This window comes from Macaca fascicularis, chromosome 18 (assembly GCF_037993035.2).
Source record: "Macaca fascicularis isolate 582-1 chromosome 18, T2T-MFA8v1.1".
Lineage (NCBI taxonomy): Eukaryota > Metazoa > Chordata > Mammalia > Primates > Cercopithecidae > Macaca > Macaca fascicularis.
Window position 1 is genome coordinate 24,277,973 of NC_088392.1, and position 22,036 is coordinate 24,300,008.

General features: G+C 36.9%; 1 protein-coding gene across 6 annotated transcripts in view; it reads right to left on the reverse strand.

Moving 5' to 3' along the window:
• Positions 1-22,036, reverse strand: part of WDR7 (WD repeat domain 7) — a 389,629-nt gene that overhangs the window by 344,775 nt on the left and 22,818 nt on the right. For all 6 annotated transcript variants that reach the window (XM_005586607.5, XM_005586606.5, XM_065533758.2 and 3 more), the window contains 8 exons: positions 21,617-21,788; positions 14,434-14,540; positions 12,479-12,557; positions 11,017-11,191; positions 7,857-7,933; positions 6,915-7,034; positions 2,471-2,616; positions 1,743-1,845 (listed from right to left, as the gene is read on the reverse strand). In XM_005586607.5, coding sequence (XP_005586664.3) covers positions 1,743-1,845; positions 2,471-2,616; positions 6,915-7,034; positions 7,857-7,933; positions 11,017-11,191; positions 12,479-12,557; positions 14,434-14,540; positions 21,617-21,775 — 966 coding nt within the window. In that variant the 5' untranslated portion in view covers positions 21,776-21,788. The remainder of the gene's footprint in view (positions 1-1,742; positions 1,846-2,470; positions 2,617-6,914; positions 7,035-7,856; positions 7,934-11,016; positions 11,192-12,478; positions 12,558-14,433; positions 14,541-21,616; positions 21,789-22,036) is intronic.

Here is a 22,036-nt window from a genome sequence, read left to right on the forward strand (position 1 = left end):
AAAACTGAACTATCAAGCTTGCGCAATTAGAGGACCCCATTGTTAAAATTAGTATATTTTTCAACTAACAGAGTATCATTTTTTACTTGCTCAGATTTTCATAATCAATTTGAAACTACTCTATGTTAGCTACCAACTACCAGGAACAAAAACCATTCATTAGGGTCTTATGTGTACTTTTATTTTCAGCTTAAGATTTTGTGCCTTCAATGAAGTACTATCTGAAAATACTAAATATCATGGTGGACTTCTACTAAACTTCAGAGGATTACTTCACAAATACTGGAAAATTAAAGAACAGAATCTTAGCCTGAAAATCAATAATAAATTTGACTTCAGTTTTGACAATTATAGTTAACAGTCTAATTACTGTATTCAAATACTGGTTATCAAATACAGTAATTAACAGCTAAAAGCATTAGCCAATGGAAACTATACATATTAAGCATAACCAATTGTTTGACTTACTGAATTTTTTTTTGCTTTTGAGACAGGGTCTCGCCATGTTTCTCAGGCTGGAGTACCGTGGCATGATCACAGCTCACTGCAGCCTCCACCTCCCAGGCCCAGGGATCCTCCCACTTCAGCCTCCCAAGTAGCTGGGACTATAGGCGTGTACCACCACACCATGCTACTTTTTTTCTTTCTTTTTTTTTTTTTTTAGAGATAGGGTCTTACTATGTTGCCCTGACTAAAATTTTTAATTGATAAACTATATATTTAAAAAGGAAAAATTGCTACAGCAGCTGTAATAACCGATATTCTACATTTCAACACACCACAAAATATATGTATTTAATTTAAAATGTATTAGGGAGTTGATATTTAAAGAAAATGATATGTATTTTTTTGTTTTATTTTGCTTATGTATTTTTTATATAAGTCATTATTCCTTAGGTTAATTGGAAGTGACTATCTAGGTTGAAGAGCAGTAAGTAGAAGTTTGAGTAAAGAACAGGCTATAGATGATCTTAATTGTACATAGATGCATAAATTCTATATATTCAAAATATTCATGGAAAGAACAATTCCCTTCCCCTAGCCATCCTGTCATACAAATGTGAGACCTAATGTTCAGAATGATAAAGCCATGGAAACCTAGAACATCAATTAAAAAAAAAAAAAACCTCTGCTTTCAAAGCCAAAGCTTCCTCCGTACTGCTCAATATAGAATTGAAAACCCAGTACTAACTGCTGTTACTTCAACATTAAGTGGATATTAAGCACATTTTCAGAAATCACAATAAACTTTTCTTTTTATAGAGAAAAAATGTTTTATTCTTCATTTCTCGTTTTTAATGATCTAAACTGCTACACGATTTGGTGGAGGCACTGCAATGCCTTGTTCAACTAAGGAACTATTATTACTCAGCATTAGTACATAACTATGTGTGCTCTTCTAAAATTGTATCTGTCACTATGTTTATAACTGCATGATAGTGTGTAAAATAATTTACACCATCAATATGAACTTCATCAAAAAGTCAATTTCAATATGCAATTAGCATAAGATCACTTGTACTCTTAGAAAAACGAACGTTATTTCATACGCATAGTATGTATTTTTAAATAAGCAGATTTTGAAATGTCCTTATAACTGATCATCTCAAAATGTCTTACAACTAACACAGTGCTTTGAATTCTATCAAATGTTTTAAACCTGTCAAAAGACAACAATAAATACAGTTGTAAAAGTTTTTCAATGTAACTTTCAATTATAAATGACACCTCAAGAATTTTACCTCTTTATCTTTTTGATCCAAGAGGCTATGTTGTACAGGAGGAATCAAATTTTCAACTGCTTTCCCCACATCACTGCGGAATGAATCACTGGCTGGAAGGCAACTGAAAATGGACAAAATGGACAAAAGGACAGTATTTCAATTAAAATACTGACATTAAATATTTTATAATTCCATATGACAAGATTTTTTGGTATGGGACAAAAAGGGGCTTTTTAAATGACAGTTAATTTAGTGCAGGCATTAAATTAAATAATTAAAGTTATAAAAATATTTTCCTTCGAGACAGGTGGATCACGAGCTCAGGAGATCGAGACCATCCTGGCTAACACGGTGAAACCCCCTCTCTACTAAAAAATACAAAAAACTAGCCAGGCGAGGTGGTGGGCACCTGTAGTCCCAGCTACTCGGGAGGCTGAGGCAGGAGAATGGCGTAAACCCAGGAGGTGGAGCTTGCAGTGAGCTGAGATCCGGCCACTGCACTCCAGCCTGGGCGACAGAGAGAGACTCTGTCTCAAAAAAAAAAAAAAAAAATTGTCCTTCAAATAAAAATCCAACTAATTTTTGCGCTTAGAAGTTAAATTGGAATTAAAAATAGAACTTAAGAAGTTCTGAAGTGTTTTATCAAAGTTAAATATTTATACTATTACATTTTCTTAAGTTCAGGTTGTACCCTAAATTCTGAATCTTTTACTTTTGATGAGTCCTAATTTATTACTTACTCATACCTGGCAGGTAGTTTGTAAATATAACTTTGCCCATTTTCTGTCCAAATGATGACTTTATCTGCTGAGACAAAGTCCCCTCCAGTCCATGTCTGTCCATTTTCACTAGGACCTGAACACAACAAGGAATAGTCTCCAGCATCGAACACCTGCAAGGAAGAAAGAAATTTACAATCTACTCCATGATACTATAATAAGTAAGATCCAGTGACATTTCAAGTTTAAAAAAAAAAAAAAAAGCCTGGAAATACATTTAGAAAACTCAGTTTGCTGCATCAGATAAAGACAGTTTGTCATTAAGCCCTGGGAAAGGTCACCTTCAATAGGGAAAACACAACTAGGCCCCTAGTTATGGGTAAGCTCCCTGTGGACAGGGAACAAACTGTGACAAGTGGAACAACGGCACTCTCCCTACAAGAACAGTTATCCTCAGACTTTCTATCTAGAGAAAGTATTCCATTAAAAAATTGCAAATAATAGGGAATCAACCTCAAACATGCAGGCTTGAGTCCCATTTTATTTCTATGTCTAGGAACAGCATTTCTCTTTTTTTCTTTTTCTTTTTCTTTTTTTTTTTTTTTTTTTTTGAGACAAGGTCTTGCTCTGCCACCCAGGCCGAAGTGCAGTGCCACAATGAGAGCTCACTGCAACCTCAAACTCCTGGGTTCAAGTGATTCTCCCACCTCAGCCTCTCGAATAGCTGGAACTACAAGAGCATGTCACCATGCCTTGCTAACTTTTTTATTTTTTATTTTTTGTAGAGACAGGGTCTCACCATGTTGCCCAGGCTGGTCTCAAACTCCTGGGCTCAAGTGATCTTCCCACCTTGGCCTCCCAAAGTGCTGGGATTATAGGCGTGAGCCACCTTGCCTGGCCCAGTAACAACATTTCTAACAATAAACTCTGGCATGAGAATAACTCAGTATTATAAGGGAATTACTTTGTTTTACATTATTTCATCAACGTTCTAAAATACTATAGTTAACAGGCTCAATTTTACTGTGTAATAATTTTCACATATAAAATTCAAATCCCTATAATTTCACCTGCAATAAAGGTTTCTAACCTTATAGGGCTTTACATTTGCAAGGCACTCACTGCAAAGTTTACAAAGTACCTTTACAATTATTATCTCAAATGCCCTGAGAATCATCGCAGGTGTTACTATTCCAGTTTACAGATAAGAAATGGACACAAATAAGGATTTGATCAATTGCTCAAAGTCATGTGACCAGTAAGTGATAGCATTGGAACTAAAAGCTCTGCTCTTACAATTTCTAGCAGAATTATTCTTTCTATCACTTTCAATATTTAAAAAAAGTACATTAAATGTTGTTAGAAAATGTTCTCAGAAGGAATGAGTAATTCCTCATTCCTCAATAGCTCAGAGGTTTTATTTTACTTTTCTTTAAAGAAAACAATGAAGTTGCTTGTGTGGAGCCTTGAAGTTAGAACACATCTTAGCTGCATTTACCATGATTTCTTACAATATTTATCAGCGTGTAACATAGCACCACAATTATAGCCAAGAAAACTCCAAGAATAATGAAGGGAAACCAGTCCTCCAGCCCTATTATCTGTTAAAGCAAATCATAAAACTATAAAAGTTAAAACAATACAGTATTAATTCATGAATGGGCAGACAAATCCAGAAGACTGAAAACAGATTCCAATAACGTAGGAATATAGTACATTATCAAGGGACAACAGACGAATGAATTATTCAACAAATGGCATCAGGAACTGGGGGGCAGTCCATCTGGAATAAAAATAAAACTGGATCTACATCTCACAATTTATACAAAATAAATTCCAGATTAAAGATTCAAAAGTATGTAAGACAAAACCATATAGGGCTGGCGCGGTGGCTCATGCCTATAATCCGAGCACTTTGGGAGGCCAAGGCAAGCTGATCACTTGATGCCAGGAGTTCAAGACCAGCCTGGCCAACATGGTGAAACCCCTCTCTACCAGAAATACAAAAATTGGTCAGGCGTGGGGGCGCATGCCTGTGATCCCAGCTATTTGGGAGGCTGAGGCAGGAGAATCCCTTGAACCTGGGAGGCAGAGGTTACAGTGAGCTGAGATTGCACCATTACACTCCAGCCTGGGCAGTAGCAAGACCTCTCAAAACAAACAGACAAAAAAAAAAAAATTAAAAATTAAACCATATAAAAATTAGGGGAAAATGAAAGATTTTCTTTTAATCTCAGCTTATGGTAAGCCCAATTGTAAACTTCTTCATGATAATAAGTATCTTAAAAAGCCATTTTGGTGGGTTGTAGTACTATCTCAGTATTGTCTTACTATAATGATTAGTGAAGTTAAGCAACTTTCCATACATTTACTGGCCATCTGGCTTTCATCTTTTGTAAAATATTTTTGTACAATTTCCTGCTGAGTTTTCTGTAGTTTTCTTCTCAATCTGCAGGAGTTGCTTTTTTATAAATACTAGACAATTCTTCATCATTTATGTATATTGCAATTATCTTCTCTGACGACGTGAGTTGTCTTTTTACTCTTATGTATGCATTTTAAGAAAGAAAAAGCTGTTCTCACGTAATTATAAAATGTTTATAATGGACACAAATGAAACTGGTACCAGATACTCTATCTGGAAGGGAAAGGGAAGTTCCAGCGGGGGAAGAGACACATTTTTCACTATGTCCTCTTCCCTTTTTTTCTCCCCCCAAGACAGAGTCTTGCTCTGTCACCTAGGCCGGAGTGCAGTGCCACAATCCCGGCTCACTGCAACCTCCGCCTCCCAGGCTCAAGCAATTCTCCTGCCTCAGCCTCCCGAGTAGCTGAGATTACAGGTGCGCGTCACCATGCATTGTTAATTGTTTTTTGTATTTTTAGTAGAGATAGGGTTTCACCATGTTGGCCAGGCTGGTCTCAAACTCCTGACCTCGTGATCTGCCTGCCTCAGGCCTCCCGAAGTGCTGGGATTACAGGCGTGAGCCACCATGCCCAGCCTGTTTTTTTTATTACTATTTGCATGTGTTTTAAATTTTAAGACAAAGGAAGAAACCCGTAAAACCTACTCTAAGCAAGCAGCGGCTAGCTTTTCCTAATTTTATTCTAATATAGTAAGTGACAACGATAAGGTTAAGATGCTGCTTCCCTAGTCATTCCTTTCACTATATGGCCCATCCCCTTGTGTTCAAAGCTCAGGAAACCAGCCCATTCCAGGTTCGAATTGTGAGACAGTATAGCATAGTAGTAATGAGAGCGGCTGCTGCAGTCAGATATCTGATTATAACTCAGCAACTCCGCTACCGTTTATATAATCTTTGTCAAGTTATTCGTCCCCTCACTGTCTCAGTTGCCTCATCTGCAAAATGGGGAAAGTAACAAGTCCTCCTGTGGTAAGCAGCCTCTAACAGAGCCCCAGTGATCCCAAACCCTGGTATTCACACCCATGGGTAATCCTCTTCCCTGAGTGTAGGCTGCATTTTGTGACTGTTTTTAAAGAACAAAATGTAGCCAGGCATGGTGGCTCATGCCTATAATCCCAGCAGTTTGTGGAGCTCAGGCAGGAGGATTGCCTGAGCCCAGGAGTTCAAGACCAGCCTGGACAATAGGGTGAGAGCCCATCTCTACAAATAAATTCTAAAATTAGCCAGGCTTGGTAATGTGTGCCTTTAGTCCTAGCTACTCAGGAGGCTGACGTGGGAGGATCCTTTGAGGCCAGGAGTTCAAGGCTGTAACGAGCTATGATTGTGCCATTGCATTCCAGACTGGGCTACAGAATGAGACCGCATCTCTTTAAAAAAACAAAAAACAAAAACAAGAACCTGGGTGATAAAACATGTTTGTTGTTTTAAACTAATAACTTTTGGAATGATTTGTTATTCAGAATTAAATAGCTAATCCACCTAAGCTCAGAGAGTTGTAAGGACTAAAAGAAATAATACATGGCAAGCTTTGAAAAAAGTGCTAGTCACAGAGCAAGTGTCCAAAACATGCTATTTTTCTATTATGGAAATATTAAAGTCTGGCAATGTGGAAGTAATATACCTCTTCCATCATTAGCTCTGAAGTGATATGAGAAGACTTTCCAACTACAAGAAGCCAGGGAAAATATTGACTATTAGCTTTAATAACACCATACAAAGAAACGTCCAACCTGTAGAAAACTCCCTACCACTGCTTATGCTGTACTGATAAGATAGTGACTAAAACAGTAGCAAAAAGGAGAAATAAAGACCAATGAAATATAGTCTCTAACTGAATCATTCCATAAACACAAACAAAAAAAGACAACTATATATAGCCAAGTCCCAACTTCTCAAAATGTGATATCAAAAGCAGACATGAATTCTAAAATGGCTAAAATAAGCTTGCACCAAGTACTTCTTTAGGGTTCTTTGGAAATCTTGGAAATCTGATAAACCAATATCTTGAAGGATAAAAATACAGCTTCTTATTTATATAATTATCTTACCCTCCAATATTTGGAACACACAACCAAAAGTGACCTTTGTGTAAATGCACAAAAAGAGATGCTTTGGCAATTCTGACAATAAATTGGTTTGGATTCCTCCTCAAATATTGGCTCAGTATCCTGAAAAGAGAAAGATTTGTAAAACTTTAGGAATAGCTTGATTGTCAATTAAAATTATCACTCAACGATAAAGGCAACAAAATGAAATAAAGGCATCGCTTCATATGTTCATCATTTTGGCCCCTCAAGTAAGCGCCAAGGCAGTAAAAAGCAGCAAAGATCCACCTTAAAAGGAGCTAGGCACAAATACTGTTGCTACAAAATCCCCTGAGATTTCAATTCTGATGAGACTCAGAGTATCATCGCTCTAGTAATGACAGATGATAAAGTCTTCCTTAATCCTAATTTTTGCAGCTATATGTGCTTTTAAAAAAATCTAATCAATTCCTCTATCTTCTCCTGAATTCCATGCCTAAAAATTCCCTAGCTGAAGAGAGTAGCATCAAAATTGTCAGACTTGATCTTTCTCATTGATAAAAAAGGAACAACGAATTCAAGCCCAAAGAACTGAAATAGATGATAAAAATGGCTTTGTATATTTCTTGTGGTGATTTGCTTTATTTTTTTTTCCCTTTGAGCCAATTTAAATAGAAGCAGTTGAGGAGAAGCCCACCTCTTTTATGTTTCACCTCATCTTACCCTGTGCAATATGTTTCTCTATCTTATATCCATGATAGAGCAGATGTTACCATTAAAAGTGAATAAAAAATTCACTCCCATGGCATACTAGGGAATCTTTCATACTCTGCCTATAAGAAAATTATCAAAAAATAATAGCTTTTTCCTTCCCCCTTAAAAAAAATGGAAGGAGCATATCATTACTAAAATTTTGAACTACAGAGAATAAAAACAGAGAAATCACCCCAGTTTCCTTTTTCTCACCTGCATGTCACTTATTTCCGAGGTAACGATCCAGACCTTCAGGATGCCAGTCACTGAGAGTGCTACCACCGTGTCCTCTAAGATGAGAAGGGACAAAAAGGCAGCCCAGGTTACGAACATAACACGCTTTCTTTCTACATATTAAGATGTTTTGCTTGAATGAAATTAAACAATAGCATGTTTTACAATTAGCAGAAAAACACAATTCTCTATTTCATGAAACAGAAACCAGGTTTTGAAACACCAGTTAATAAAGATGGCCAACAACTTAAAATTCAAGGAAATTATTTCTAGCTAATTGAATTTTTTATTTCTAATCAAGAAGTTTTTAATAATTTCAAATGTTCTTCATCACTATATTAACAATGAACTTTTACACTTTGAAATTCACAACTTTTAATGCTTTATCACGGATGAGCTCAGGCACTTTATTTCTTCAAGGCACTAATTTCTCCCCCTTTTCCACATCCCTTGCCACCTTCCAGATATTTCATTGCACATTACATCCTCCACAGAGTGTGATCCAGAGAAAAATATGATAAAAATCTAAGTTCCTAAGCTTCGAGTAAGGGACCAGTGACAGCACCAGGGTCACGTACAGGAATTTTGAGAGGATGAGCATTGGAAAGCAGTCAATGTGGGCTCCAGAGTGAGGGAGAGGAATGTTAAAAGCAAAATCACATTTTTCTTCACTAATTAACCAGTGAACTTTAGATAACAAACTATCTTAAATTCAATTTTCTTATCTGGAATCAAATATAAGTGAATAACAACAGTACCTATTCTAATGGGTTGTTATAAAAATTAGGACACGCCAAGGGAAAACATTCAGCACATACTAAATTCTCAATAAAGTTGAGTTGTTACTGTTATTTAAAAAATTGTTATCTTTAACTAAAAACCGTATCAATATCACATAGTTCTCTAGGCACTGTAAGGCACTGGAATGAATTCATTGAAGTTACATTCTATTCTGTTCAGACTACAGTGTATACATATCCAGAAGGAGTATAAAAATTTTAAATATGCAAACTGCTTGGTCACAAACATAGATCTTTTTTAAATAAAGGATTCATTGTAACTAATATTAGAGACAAATATAGGAATGATTAGTTCCCTTTTGCCTGGAAAATTAACGTGAATCTCATTCTCACTGTTATGCTTAGGAATAAAGCAGTAATTATCTAATATGCATAAAAAACCTCTCTGAGAAGGTTCACATTAAAGAAGCCTGCCCAATTCTATTTTACCAAACATCTCCCAAATATATTTGACCAGAGATCCCATCTTTTCGACTAATACCTATTAACAAACTTCAGAACCAACACTCTGAAGAGCAGCAGCAGGAAATGAAGCCAGTGCATCCACTCTTCCCACAGTCCGCCTCAGTGCAGGCCTGCGCCACTCTCAGCTGGGCTACTAATCTCCTAATTTGCTCCCATCTTTGAAGTTTAAAGCATAAGTCCCTTCAGAGACTGCCTATCACCTACAGTGAGAGCCTGAAAGCTACAGCTCATGAGTCAACTCCAGCCCACTGGCTGTTTTGGTAAATAAAATTTTATCGGAACACAGCCAGGTTCATTCACTAATGTATTGTCTGTGGCTGCTTTTGTGCTACACTAGCAGAGTTGAGTCGTTGAAACACGGACCATACGGCCTGCAGAGCCTAAAATATTTCATATCTGGCCCTTTATAGTACAAGTTTGCCAACCCATGATCCACAAGGTGAATTCCCTGGCTGACACACAGGGATTTCAAGACCTGTCTCCTGCTACCTCTGCCAGCCTCATATCCTGCCACTCCTTCCCTCATGCTTCTTGCCCCAGAAAAAGATAATCTATAGTTTCACACATACACCTATCATAATTTTAATGCTTTTGTACCTACAGACTATCTCCTCTGCCAGAAACATCCTGATCGTATGTCTGCTAAACTCTTCCTCATCTTCCAAATCCTAGATCAGACTTCATCTGATCTGGACAGCCGTCTACTGCCCTCAGTCAGCCTCACAATCAGCCATCCTCTCCATACTATTTTTCCATCTCGTACACTTTGCACTCTAAACTGTTATTTGTTTATATATCATTGTCCTTTACTAGAATTTGACTCCCATAAGTATTAATATTTCAATCCCTTGCACCTGGAAGATCATAGGCATTCAATAAATATTTGCTGAATGACTACTGAATAAAAAGCTATGTGCTGATTTTCCAACCCTAAGAGGTTACAAATGGAAAGCTCCTATAAAGTTGAAGGCAATTCACTAACGGGACACAGTGTAACACAGTGGTTAAAGTAACTACTCCAGGGTCCTTTAGCAAAGACGACATCACCCTAACCCTCATCATTCTCCCCATCTATACGATGAATATTAACAGTACCTATCCCACTATTGTGAGAATTGATCATATGTAAATGCTTAGCATTCTGCTTGGTACTGTAAACATACAGTAAATAAAAGTCCTCATGGTGATGGTGCTGGTGATACTGGTGGTAGTAGTGGTGGTTATTGACCAGCCTCTACAGGAAGCACATAACTATTGAAGCCATTTGAAAGTAAAAGAATGCTCCTTAAAAGGCTTACAAAAGTAGACATTCAATGTTCTGCATTAACTACTGCTCTTTTCCTGACAACTTTACTTTTGCTTTCATGGTTGTTATTGAGAGGTTTCAACAAAAATGAAGAAAAGATAGCAATATTTATTGAGCATCAAGTACATATCAGCCCCTTCCAGGGACTTTCATTAAATTTAACTGTGTATAATCTCTCCTTTTTCACTATCTCCATTTGAAATGGAAACATCTCCTATGCCTCGTAAGCAAGTGACAGAACCAGACTCCAGAAATATACAGGTAAAACTACAGTTCCTCTCAAAGGTAAAACTATACCCCCAAAGGTTAAGATATTCTTCCTCCACTTCAGATAATCACGCAAAAGCTGGTGATCTATACATCATGGAATGGAGATAAGCCAACAATTAAGCCTTCATTCAAAGATTTCTTTATGAAGGAGGAAACAAACCATAAATTATTGGTGTAGTTATTTATTAAATAGAAGAATATATCTCAAAGTATTAATTTACAATAAATTGTAGAATGTTATAGCAAACTAAACATTAAGTCATGGTGCTAAAGCTCCTAAGAGGCATAATACACTGACCTTGTGTTCGGTGGGATCGAATAATACTCATGGAGCTAATCCAGTCTGGTGATATCTTTGATACTAAGGAGTATAATACTTCAAGGCTGGTAGCATCCACAACAAGGATTTCAGGGTAATGTCCGTGGCATAAAAGCCTTCCTTCTCGCTGATTCCCAACAGAGAACTGGTAGAACTACATTCATGCCAAAAGGAAAAAGATTTCTGAGTGTTCTCCTTTAATTTATATACTTGATTAATATGCATTCATCAAGGTTACTACAATATTCTCCTAAAGCTCAACTTCTTCAGTAAGAATTTTAGATATTTACCAAATGGTATATATTATATGGGTGTATGTGCACACATATATATTAAGTTATACTAATATTTTTAAATAGCTAACAAAAATTATTTTCCTAACATCTTATCCTCCCTTTTGAACTATTTTGAAACAGAATTCATGATAATTGTTTTTATCCCCCTCTAGCATCTAAAACAGAACTGTTGAATAAATTAATAAAACACCTGAATAAAATCAGCTTTACAAATCACATCAAAAGGGAAACTCAGGTGGGTCACAAAAATAACATGAATTTTAAATTAGTAGAAATAGGGACATATAGGCTTATAATTACTAGTTATGCAAATACAATTTAGAAGCATGATTGATGTTCAAACATAATCAGGGCCTCAGCTTCCTTATATGTAAAATGACATACTCCTATTTAATATGTAAGTGTGTCAGGAGGACTAAATCAAACACAATACAAGAAATGCCTACACCATATCTGCTCAATAAATGTGAGTTACCTTCTCTTCCTTTCCCATTGAAACCATAATTGATCATATTTTTAATATAATTCATAATTTTCCCAACACTCAACACAGTAAACAATTAGTAAACTGAAGTACAGAGAATTAGACAGCTATGAAAAAGTAAAAACAAATACCAGGAATGTAAATCAGAAACTACAAATTCCTGTGTAACACCATACATATTAAGACAGGCGTATGAAACGGTCATGTCTTCTGAAGAGTTGGAAAGTTTTCAAAATACATGTTCAAGGACCAACTGCATGCGCAATAAAAAAGATACGGTCCAAAAAGTAGGTCAATTTGTGTCAATCACAAGTGGAATCACAAAGGCTTTTGCCAGGAAGAATTCCATTATTTAAGACCAAGAGCATTTTCCCAATTAGTGAAGGGGCTCTCACTTGGGTAACCAAGGTAGCCCAGAACAGCAGAAACAGCAGCAATTTGCTTGCCCTTTATCTTTCCCCATTAGTCTCCTCTCCTTTCTTACCCTTCCCAACGGTACCATCCTATGAGGAATACTTTTACCACTTCAATTCTAGTTTACTCGTCCTATTACTACTACCCACCATTTTTCATCTAAAAATATAGGCTCAATGTTTTAAAAATATTTTAAATTATACACTTATAATAGTTTGTGCTTAGAGTCACAGAAATAGATACTAACCTGTATGCCAGTATGTGTGCAAGCTAATTTTGTAAATTCAATACATCTGCCATCACTTACATCCCAGAGGCACATCTCTCTATAACACAAAATAATGGTCAGCTTTGAATGTGACTTTTTAAAGCACCATTCAACTTTGTCACAGTGATTTAAAATTAATCTTCCATTAAAACTAATATATATCAGAAAAAGTAGCATACAGTCACTACTGTTGTTCATCAAAATTGCCAGTCCTCCCTCCCACCCTCCTAACACCCCTTCCAAACTGCCCACCCCCCACCACATTCCACATCCTTTCTAGGCCCATAATAAGACTGCATTTCCTGGTTCCCCTGTGGTTAGTGAAGTCTTGTTAAGTAGTTCTGGCCAGAACCAATGCAAGGCTTTCCAGAGCTCTGTTCCAGAGACTGGCTGCTTCACACAGAGGTTGCTCCCTCACTCTGAACCTCAAAGTAAGGATAACAGTGAAGCAGAGTAGAGGCCTCAAGTGACACATGAGGGACAAGTGACAAAAACAAGAAATAAAATTCTAATTTAAACTACTGAGATTTTATATTTGTCATCCAGGTAGCTAGAGAATTTCAAACTGCAAAAAACAAAAGTTAAAGTCAAGTGAATTCCAAACTTTTACAAATAAAATACAAGCTTCCAGTTTTCATGCTGTATTTATTGTAATTTTACTGAATGCATACAAAAAAAACTAGATATAAGATTGACAGATATCACATTGAAAATAAGAAATGTCAACATGCCTTGTCCATTGAAGAAATACATTTAACAGAAAAAAACTAATAAAATGCAATGATCCTGATATTATTAGGGTTTTCTTTAAGATACCACTTTCTATATCTCACATGGTATTATAGAAGACAATTTTTCAAAGAACATTCAATTTAGAATATACATTCTAATGGGAATTATCCTTTAATTCACCAACAGCTATTATATTTTTAGCTTATGCTGCTTCTTTTTGTTCCAATGAATTATACAAGGTTCTCTTCAGTGGGGAGAACAACTTCTGTTTTGTTTTGCTTTTTTGAGACAGGGTCTCACTGTGTCACCCAGGCTGGAGTGCAGTGGCACAATCACAGCTCACTATAGCCTCAATCTCCTGGGTTCAGGTGATCTATCACCTCAGCCTCCTGAGTAGCTCAGACTACAGGTGCACACCATCGTGCCCAGATAGCTCTTGTATTTCTTGTAGAGACAGGGTTTTGACATGTTGCTCAGGCTGGTCTCAAACTTCTGTGCTCAAGTGATCCGCCCATCTCAGCCTCCCAAAGGGTTAGGATTACAGGAGTGAGCCACCACACATAGCACCAATTTCTTATATAATTCTCTTCAAGTTCCCCAACTTTCTTCAATAGCATATTGTGTAAATATATATAATTTTATAAGCACCAAAAAATGTTTTTAAAACTTTTTAAAAATCTTTTTAAACATTTAATAACATTGGGCCCTACAATTACTGTGCAATAACCTGCCTCTCTAAGGCGAGCTGCATTCTGAGACTTCGGAACACAAATAGTTATGTTAGTGTATTAATACATATCCATATAATTTCATGAACTTTTTCATGGCATCATCTTCAAAATTTATGCTAGTCTAGCATCATTTAGGTTTTTAAAAGGAAATCTCAAAGTTGTCTGGCAACTCAGTAAAAACAACATGGAGATGAATGATCGCGCTTTAACTTTTATAGTATTCTGAGTTCCTCAAAAGCAAACCGAAGGACATAATCATAAATTACCATCAAATATTATAAAATCATTAACACAGGTAAAATTTACATCCCTAAAATCAGATTTTCAATATCTACCTTTAGACAATAAAAAGCATTTATTTAGGAGATATTCTAAAAGAAAAAAAAAATACTAGTTTTTTTTTATAATTAGTTATTATAGCGCTAGTTATAAAGACTCACGAGAAAACCAGGCAAATGAGAAAATACTTACCCACTTTCAGATGCACTCACAATATACTGTTTGTCACTGGAAGCACAAGCTTTCGACAAACAAGTGATTGACGCTGTATGACCAAACAAAAGTGCTCGAGGATTAATCTAGAAATGCAAAAATATGCTAGTTTAAGTACCGAACTTAAAAATTAATCTTTTATTTGAGTGCCAGCTTAGCCACAGTGCAATAGAAGAATAGGTAGACTGCTAAGGTTTTTTATTCTAGCCCCTGGCTCTTGCACAGCACTGCTGGAGCTACCTGCGAGAACTTCTAGCCCTGAAAGGAAGGACACAGGCCTGGCTGGCTTCGCTACTGGCTGACTGTAGAGACCCAGGGCCTTAAACAAATAAAGGCAGTAGTCGGAAGTGGTTACAACAGGCCTTAAGCAAAACCTAGTGCTATGCTGGCTTCAGGGCTGACCCAGCACAGTACTAGTGAAGGTGGCCACAGGGTTGCTTGTGTCATTCCACCCCCTGGTCCAAGTGGTTCAAAACAGAGAGAGATACTCCATTTGTTTGGGGGAAAGGATGAAAAGAGAACAGCCTCTGCCTGGTAAGCCAGAAAATTGTCCCGAATCTTGTCCAAGACCATCAAGGCGGTATCTGTACGAGTCTGCAAGAACCACAGTGCTGCCGGGCGCAGTGGCTCACGTCTGTGATCCCAGCACTTTAGGAGGCTGAGGTGGGCAGATCATGAGGTCAGGAGTTCAAGACCAGCGTGACCAACATGGTGAAACCTCATCTCTACCAAAAATACAAAAATTAGCCAGGCATGGTGGTGGACACCTGTATTCCCAGCTACTCAGAAGGCTGAGGCAGAAGGATCACTTGAACCCGGGAGGCAGAGGTTGCAGTGAGCCAACATCGCTCCACTGCACTCCAGCCTGGGCAACAGAGTGAGACTCCATCTCAGAAAAAAAAAAAAAAAAAAAAAAAAAAAAAAAAAAAAAACCAAGTGTTACTGGGCTTGGGGCTCCCTGAAAGCAGATACAGCTTAGAACACAACACCCAAGTCCTTTCGAATATCTGGAAAGCATTCCCAAGAAGGACAGGTACAAACAAGTCCAGACAGTGAAGAATACAATAAATACTTAATTCTTCCATGGCCAGACAAGACAAACATCAACAAATATTAAGACAATCCAGGAAAACATGACTTCACCAAATGAATGAAATAAGGTGACAGGGACCAATCCTAGAGAAACAAATATGTGACCATTCAGACAGATAATTCAAAATAGGGTTTGAATTCTGTTTTGAGAAAACTCAAAAGAAATTCAAGATAACATAGAGAAAGAATTCAGAGTTCTATCAGATAAATTTAAGAAAGCGATTGAAATAACAAAAAAGAATCTGGCAGAAATTCTGAAGTTGAAAATGCAATTGGCATACTGAAGAATATATCAGAGTCTTTTTTTTTGAGACGGAGTCTCGCTCTGTCACCCAGGCTGGAGTGCGGTGGTGCTATCTCGGCTCACTGCAAGCTCCGCCTCCTGGGTTCACGCTATTCTCCTGCCTCAGCCTCCCAAGTAGCTGGGACTACAGGCGCACGCTGCCATGCCATTTGTATTTTTAGTAGAGACGGGGTTTCACCATGTTAGCCAGGATGGTCTCAATCTCCTGACCTTGTGATCCACCTGTCTCGGCCTCCCAAAGTGCTGGAATTATGGGAGTGAGCCACTACGCCCAGCCATATCAGAGTCTTCTAATAGCAGAATTGATCAAGCAGAGAAAAGAAATAGTGAGCTTGAAGATGACCTATTTGAAAACACACAAAGGAAACAAAAGAAAAAAGACTAAAAAGGAATGAAGCATGCCTACAGGATCTAGAAAAATAGCTTTAAAAGGGCAAATCTATGAGTTACTGGTCATAAAGGGGAGGAAGAGAAGGAGATAGGGGTAGAAAGTTTACACAAAGGAATAAAAACAAAGAATTCCCAAATTCCCAAATCTAGAGAAATTCCCAAATCTAGAGAAAGATATAAATATCCAAGTACTTATAGAACACCAAGCAAATTTAACCCAAAGATGACTACTTCACGGTATTTAATAATCAAACTCCCAGAGGTCAAGGATAAAGAAAGAATCCTTAAAGCAACAAGAGAAGAAACACAACATACACTGGGCCAGGCACAGTGGCTCATGCCTAAAATCCCAGCACCCTGCGAGGCCCAAGGTAGATGAATCACTTGAGGCCAGGAGTTTGAGACCAGCCTGGGCAAAATGGCAAAACCCCATCTCTACTAAAAATACAAAAATTAGCCAGGTGTGGTGGCACATATCTGTAGTGCCAGCTACTTGGGAGGTTGAGGCACAGGAATTGCTGGAACCCAGGAGGCAGAGGTTGCAGTAAGTTGAGATCACACCACTGCACTTCAGCCTGGGCAACAGAGAAAGACTCTGTCTTAAAACAAACAAACAATGGAGCTCCAACACGTCTGGAACCAGACTTTTCAGTGGAAATGTTACAGGCCAGGGGAGAGTGGCATGACATATTTAAAGTACCAAAGGAAAGAATAGTAAATCCAGCAAAAACATCCCTCAAGCATGAAAGAGAAATAAAGACTTTCTAGACAAACAAAAGCTGAGGGATTTCATCAATCCTAGACCTATCCTACAAGAAATGCTAAAGGGAGTACTTCAGTCAGAAAAAAAAGGATGTCAGTGGGCATCTGAAGATACAAACTCACCAGTAATAGTAAGTACACAGAAAAAACACAGAATATTGCAACACTGTAACTATGTTGTGTAAACTACTCTTAAGTAGAAAGAGTAAATGAAACAATAAAAAATAACCACAATGTTTCAAGACACAAGACAATACAATAAGATATAAGTAGTAACAATAAAAAGTTAAAAAGCTGCCAGGCCCCTGGCTCATGCCTGTAATTCCAGCACTTAGCGGGACATAGTGATATGGACCTGTAGTCCCAGATACTCGGGAGGCTGAGGTGGCAGGACTGCTTGAGCCCAGGAAGACAAGGTTGCAGTGAGCCAAGGTCATGCCACTACACTCCAGCTTGGGTGAGAGTGGGACCCTGTCTCCCCCCCAAAAAAAAAAAAAGTTAAAAAGCAAGGGGAGGAAGTTAAGGTGTAGAGTCTTTATTAGTTGTCCTTGTTTGTTTGTGTTTATGCAAATAGTGTTATTATCAGCTTAAAATAATGGGTTATAAGATAGTATCTGCAAGCCTCATGGTAATCTCAAATCAAAAAACATACAATGGATACACAAAAAATAAAAAGCAAGAAAATAAATCGTATCACCAGAGTAAATCACCATCACTGAAAAGGAAGACCTGAAGGAAATAAAGAACAAAAACAAGAAAGCAAAAAACAAAATAGCAGAAATAAGTCCTTACTTAGCAAAAACAACAAGGACTTACCAATAATAACACTGAATGTAAACGGACTAACCTCTCCGATCAAAAGACAGAGTGGCTGAATGGATGAAAAAACAAGACCCAATGATCTCTTGCCTACGAGAAACACACTTCACCTGTAAAAACACACATAGACTGAAAATAAAATGAAAAAAGATATTCCATGCCAATGGAAACCTAAGAAAAGCAGGAATAGATACACTTATATCAGACAAAATAGGACTTCAAGACAAAAACTATAAGAAGAGACAAAGAAGGTCACTATATAATGACAAAGGAGTCAATTCAGCAAGAGGGTATAACAATTTTAAATATATATGCACCCAGCACCAGAGCACCCAGATATATAAAGCAAACATTATTAGAGCTAACAAGAGAGATAGGTCCCAATACAGTAATAGCTGGGTGTAGTGGTGTGCACCGGTAGACCCAGCTACTCAAGAGGCTGAGGCAGGAGGATCACTTGAACCTGGGAGATCAAGGCTGCAGTAAGCTATCATTGCACCCCAGCCTGGGCAACAGAGTGAGACCTTATCTCAACAAAAAAATAAAAATAATAAAAATAAAAGTGAAAGACTAGATGTTCTCCCTCTGCTAAGATTAGGAACAAAACAAGGATGTCCACTCTTGCCACTTCTATTCAACATTGTTATGGAGGTGTCATCCAGGAATGTTAGGCAAAAAAATGAAATAAAAGGCATCCCTATTGGAAAGCAAAAACTAGAACTATCTCTATTCAAGAATGACATTATCTTGTATGCAGAAATTCCTAAAGGATCCACTAAAAACTATTAGAAGTAATAAGTCCAATAAGGTTATAAGATACAAGATGAACAAACAAACTCAAATGTATTTCTATACACCAGCAATGAAAAATCTGAAAAGAAAATAAATTGAACAATTCTATATCTAATAGATTCAAAAAATAAAATTATTTGAAATAAATTTAATAAAAGTAATACAAACCTTATATTCTGAAAACTACAAAATATCGCTGTAAAAAAACTAAAGATCTAAATAAATGAAATGTATTCAATGTTCGCAGGTCAGCAAAACTGGATATTGTTAAAATAGCAATACTCTCCAAACTGATCTGCTGAGTCAACATATTCCCTATTAAAGCCCCAACTGACTTGTTTGTAGAAATTGACAAGCTGATTCTAAAATTCATATGGAAATTCAAGGGATGCCACCGAAACAATCTTGAAAAAGAAGAGCAATACTGGAGGACTCACATATCTGGATTTCAAAACTTAATATAAAATAGTAATTAAGACAGTGGGTATCTAAAACAACAGTAATTAGGACAGTGAGTACAGACATCTAGAGGATATAGACAAGAACACACACACAGAACCATAAAATAGAATTGAGAGTCCAGATAGAAACCCATGACACTTATGGTCAATTGATTTTTCTTAAGAGTCCAATAGCATTCAATGGAGAACAAGTAGTCGTTCTGACAAATAGTGCTAGGATAATTTGATAGCCACACGCAAAAGAATGAAGTCAAGAAATTAACTAACTAAATTAATTAGTTAATTAGTTAACAGAATTAGTATATTAGTTAATTAACAGAAAAATTAACTAATATGGATCGAAGACCTAAATGTAAGAGGTAAAACTAGTATATAAAATTCTTAGAAAAAAACACAGGGATAAATCTTCATGACCTTAGATTTAGCAATGGTTTCTTAGATACGACAACAAAAACATAGGCAAACAAAGGAAAAGGAGATAAACTGAACTTTATCAAACTTAAAATATTATGTGCTTCAAAGAACACAATCAAGAAAGTGAAAAAACAATCGATAAAATGGGAGAAAATAACTGTAAATCTTACATCTGTTAAGGAATTTCTATGTAGAATATATGAAGAATTTTTATGCTTCAATAATAAAAAGACAAATAACCCAATTTTAAAATGGGCAAAGGAAAAAATTTTAAGTTAAAAATTTTTCTAATGGGCAAAGATTCTGAATAGATGGTTTGCCAGAGAAGAGATACAAATGGCCAATGAGAACATGAAAAGAAGCTCAACATCTCATTAGCCACCAGGCAAATTCAAACCAAAACCACGAGATACCACTTCATACACAAAATTAGGGCTAGAATCAAAAAGAGAACAGCTATTGATTGACAAGGATGTGGAAAACCTGGAACCCTCATGCACTGCTGATGGGACTGCAAAATGATTCAGTTACTTTGGAAAACAGTCTGGCAGTTCCTTAAATAACCAGTTAAACATAGAGTTACCTACCATATGATCCCACAATTCCACGCTCGGGTGTTTACCTAAGTGCACTGAAAACATGTGTCCACACAAACACTCATACACAAATGTGTAATACTCATAGAAGCATTACTCATAAGGGCCAAAAATAGAAATAATCCAAATGTTCATCCACTGACAAATGAACAAATCAAGTGTGGTATACTTATAACATGAAAAATCATTTGGCCATAAAAAGAAATGAAGTACTGATACATGCTATGATGTGGGTGAACCTTGAAAACATTAAGCTCCATGATAAAAGCCAGTCATAAAAAAACACATGTTATAGTTATATGATTCCATTTATATTAAATGTCCAGAATAAACACGACATTAGTGACAGAAAGTAGATTAGTGGTGGTCTAGGGAGAATGAGTATTAGAAGTCATTTTTTTTTTTTAGAGACAGGGTCTCACTCCCATTGCCCAGGCTGGAGTGCAGTGGTGCAAGTAGCCTTGACCGTCTGGGCTCACCTCAGCCTCTGGAGTAGCTGAGACTACAGGTATGCGTCACCACGCCCGGCTAGTTTTTCGTATTTTCAGTAGAGATGGGGTTTCACCATGTTGCCCAGGCTGGTCTCAAACTCCTGGACTCAAGCAATCTATCCGCCTTAGCCTCCCAAAGTGCTGGGATTACAGGCGTGAGTCACCATGCCTGGCCCAGGAGGGACATTTAAAGGGTACAGGGTTTGTTTTGGAAGTGATGAAAATGTTCTAAAATTGACCTTGGTAATGGCTGTACAACTTTATGAACACACTAAGAAACATCAAAACGTGCATTTGAAACAGATTGTGTAGTATGTGAATTATATCCCAATAAGGCTATTATCCAAAAAAATTAATTTAAAAAATCACCTTTCTTGACCCCACATTCCATACCAGTTACCACTCCATTTTCTCTTTTTCCCTTGACAACAAATTCCTGGAAAGAGTTGTCAGAGAAAGGAGTTACAAATATGAAAAGGAGAAAAGTAGGATAAATGCTGTGGTGTTATGTTGGAGTTAGATGTATCAGTGTGAACGTGTGTGTGTGTGTCCCCAACTCCTATTTCCCTAGCTGTGTCCACTGAGAGCCCTGGAAGCAGAGCATGCTAAGCACTCCATAGTAGCAAGGAATGACAATAAAGACACAGTCATTTCAAAAATCAATACAACAAAACCTATACTTTGTAAAAAGTTTTGCCCTCTTCAAAGCATTTACCATAGAAGGTTTAAGTGTTTTAAATTTTCTAAAACCTCTTTGGAAAACCTCCTTCAGCATGGGTCATAATCATTTGAAAAATCTTAAATGTAACAAACAGTAAGTCACTTAGGGTAGATATTACAATTGAAAAATGGCCAAAAGTCCTCAGAAGTCAACTCTGATGAATGGTGTAAATAATGAATCTGTATTCTACTAGTTTTAGTCAAAACACATTTTTCAGAAAAATCTATTGTGGGCCCAAAAGTATCATTCGGGGACTATATTATCTTCTAATAAGTAGATTTTTATATCTAAAATGTACAATAGGCATTTCAAATACTCACTTCCAGTTCTACTGAAAGATCCCAGAGACATATTTGTCCATCGTGGCATCCTGTTACGATTGTGGCCCCATCATCTGTTAAAAGTACAGCTGAGATGCAATGTGTGGGCGCTTTTCGGCCCCAAAGAACAATGGGTAGAACAAGGCTGTTTCCTGCCATTGTGTTTTCAAACCTGAAAATGTTACAAAAATTGTCAGATATTACAACATTTCTCTCAAAAACATGTTATATATTTTTGTTATAAAACCAACAATTTGAAAATAATCATATATTTCTGGGAGTAAATTGCAGCTACTTAAATATTTATTATTTTCAAAAAAATAACTAGTTTATCATAACTCTAGATTCAGGTGCTTACAAAATAATACACAATCAATACCTGTGAAAAGAAAGAAACAACAAAATAATAATAAACAGGTC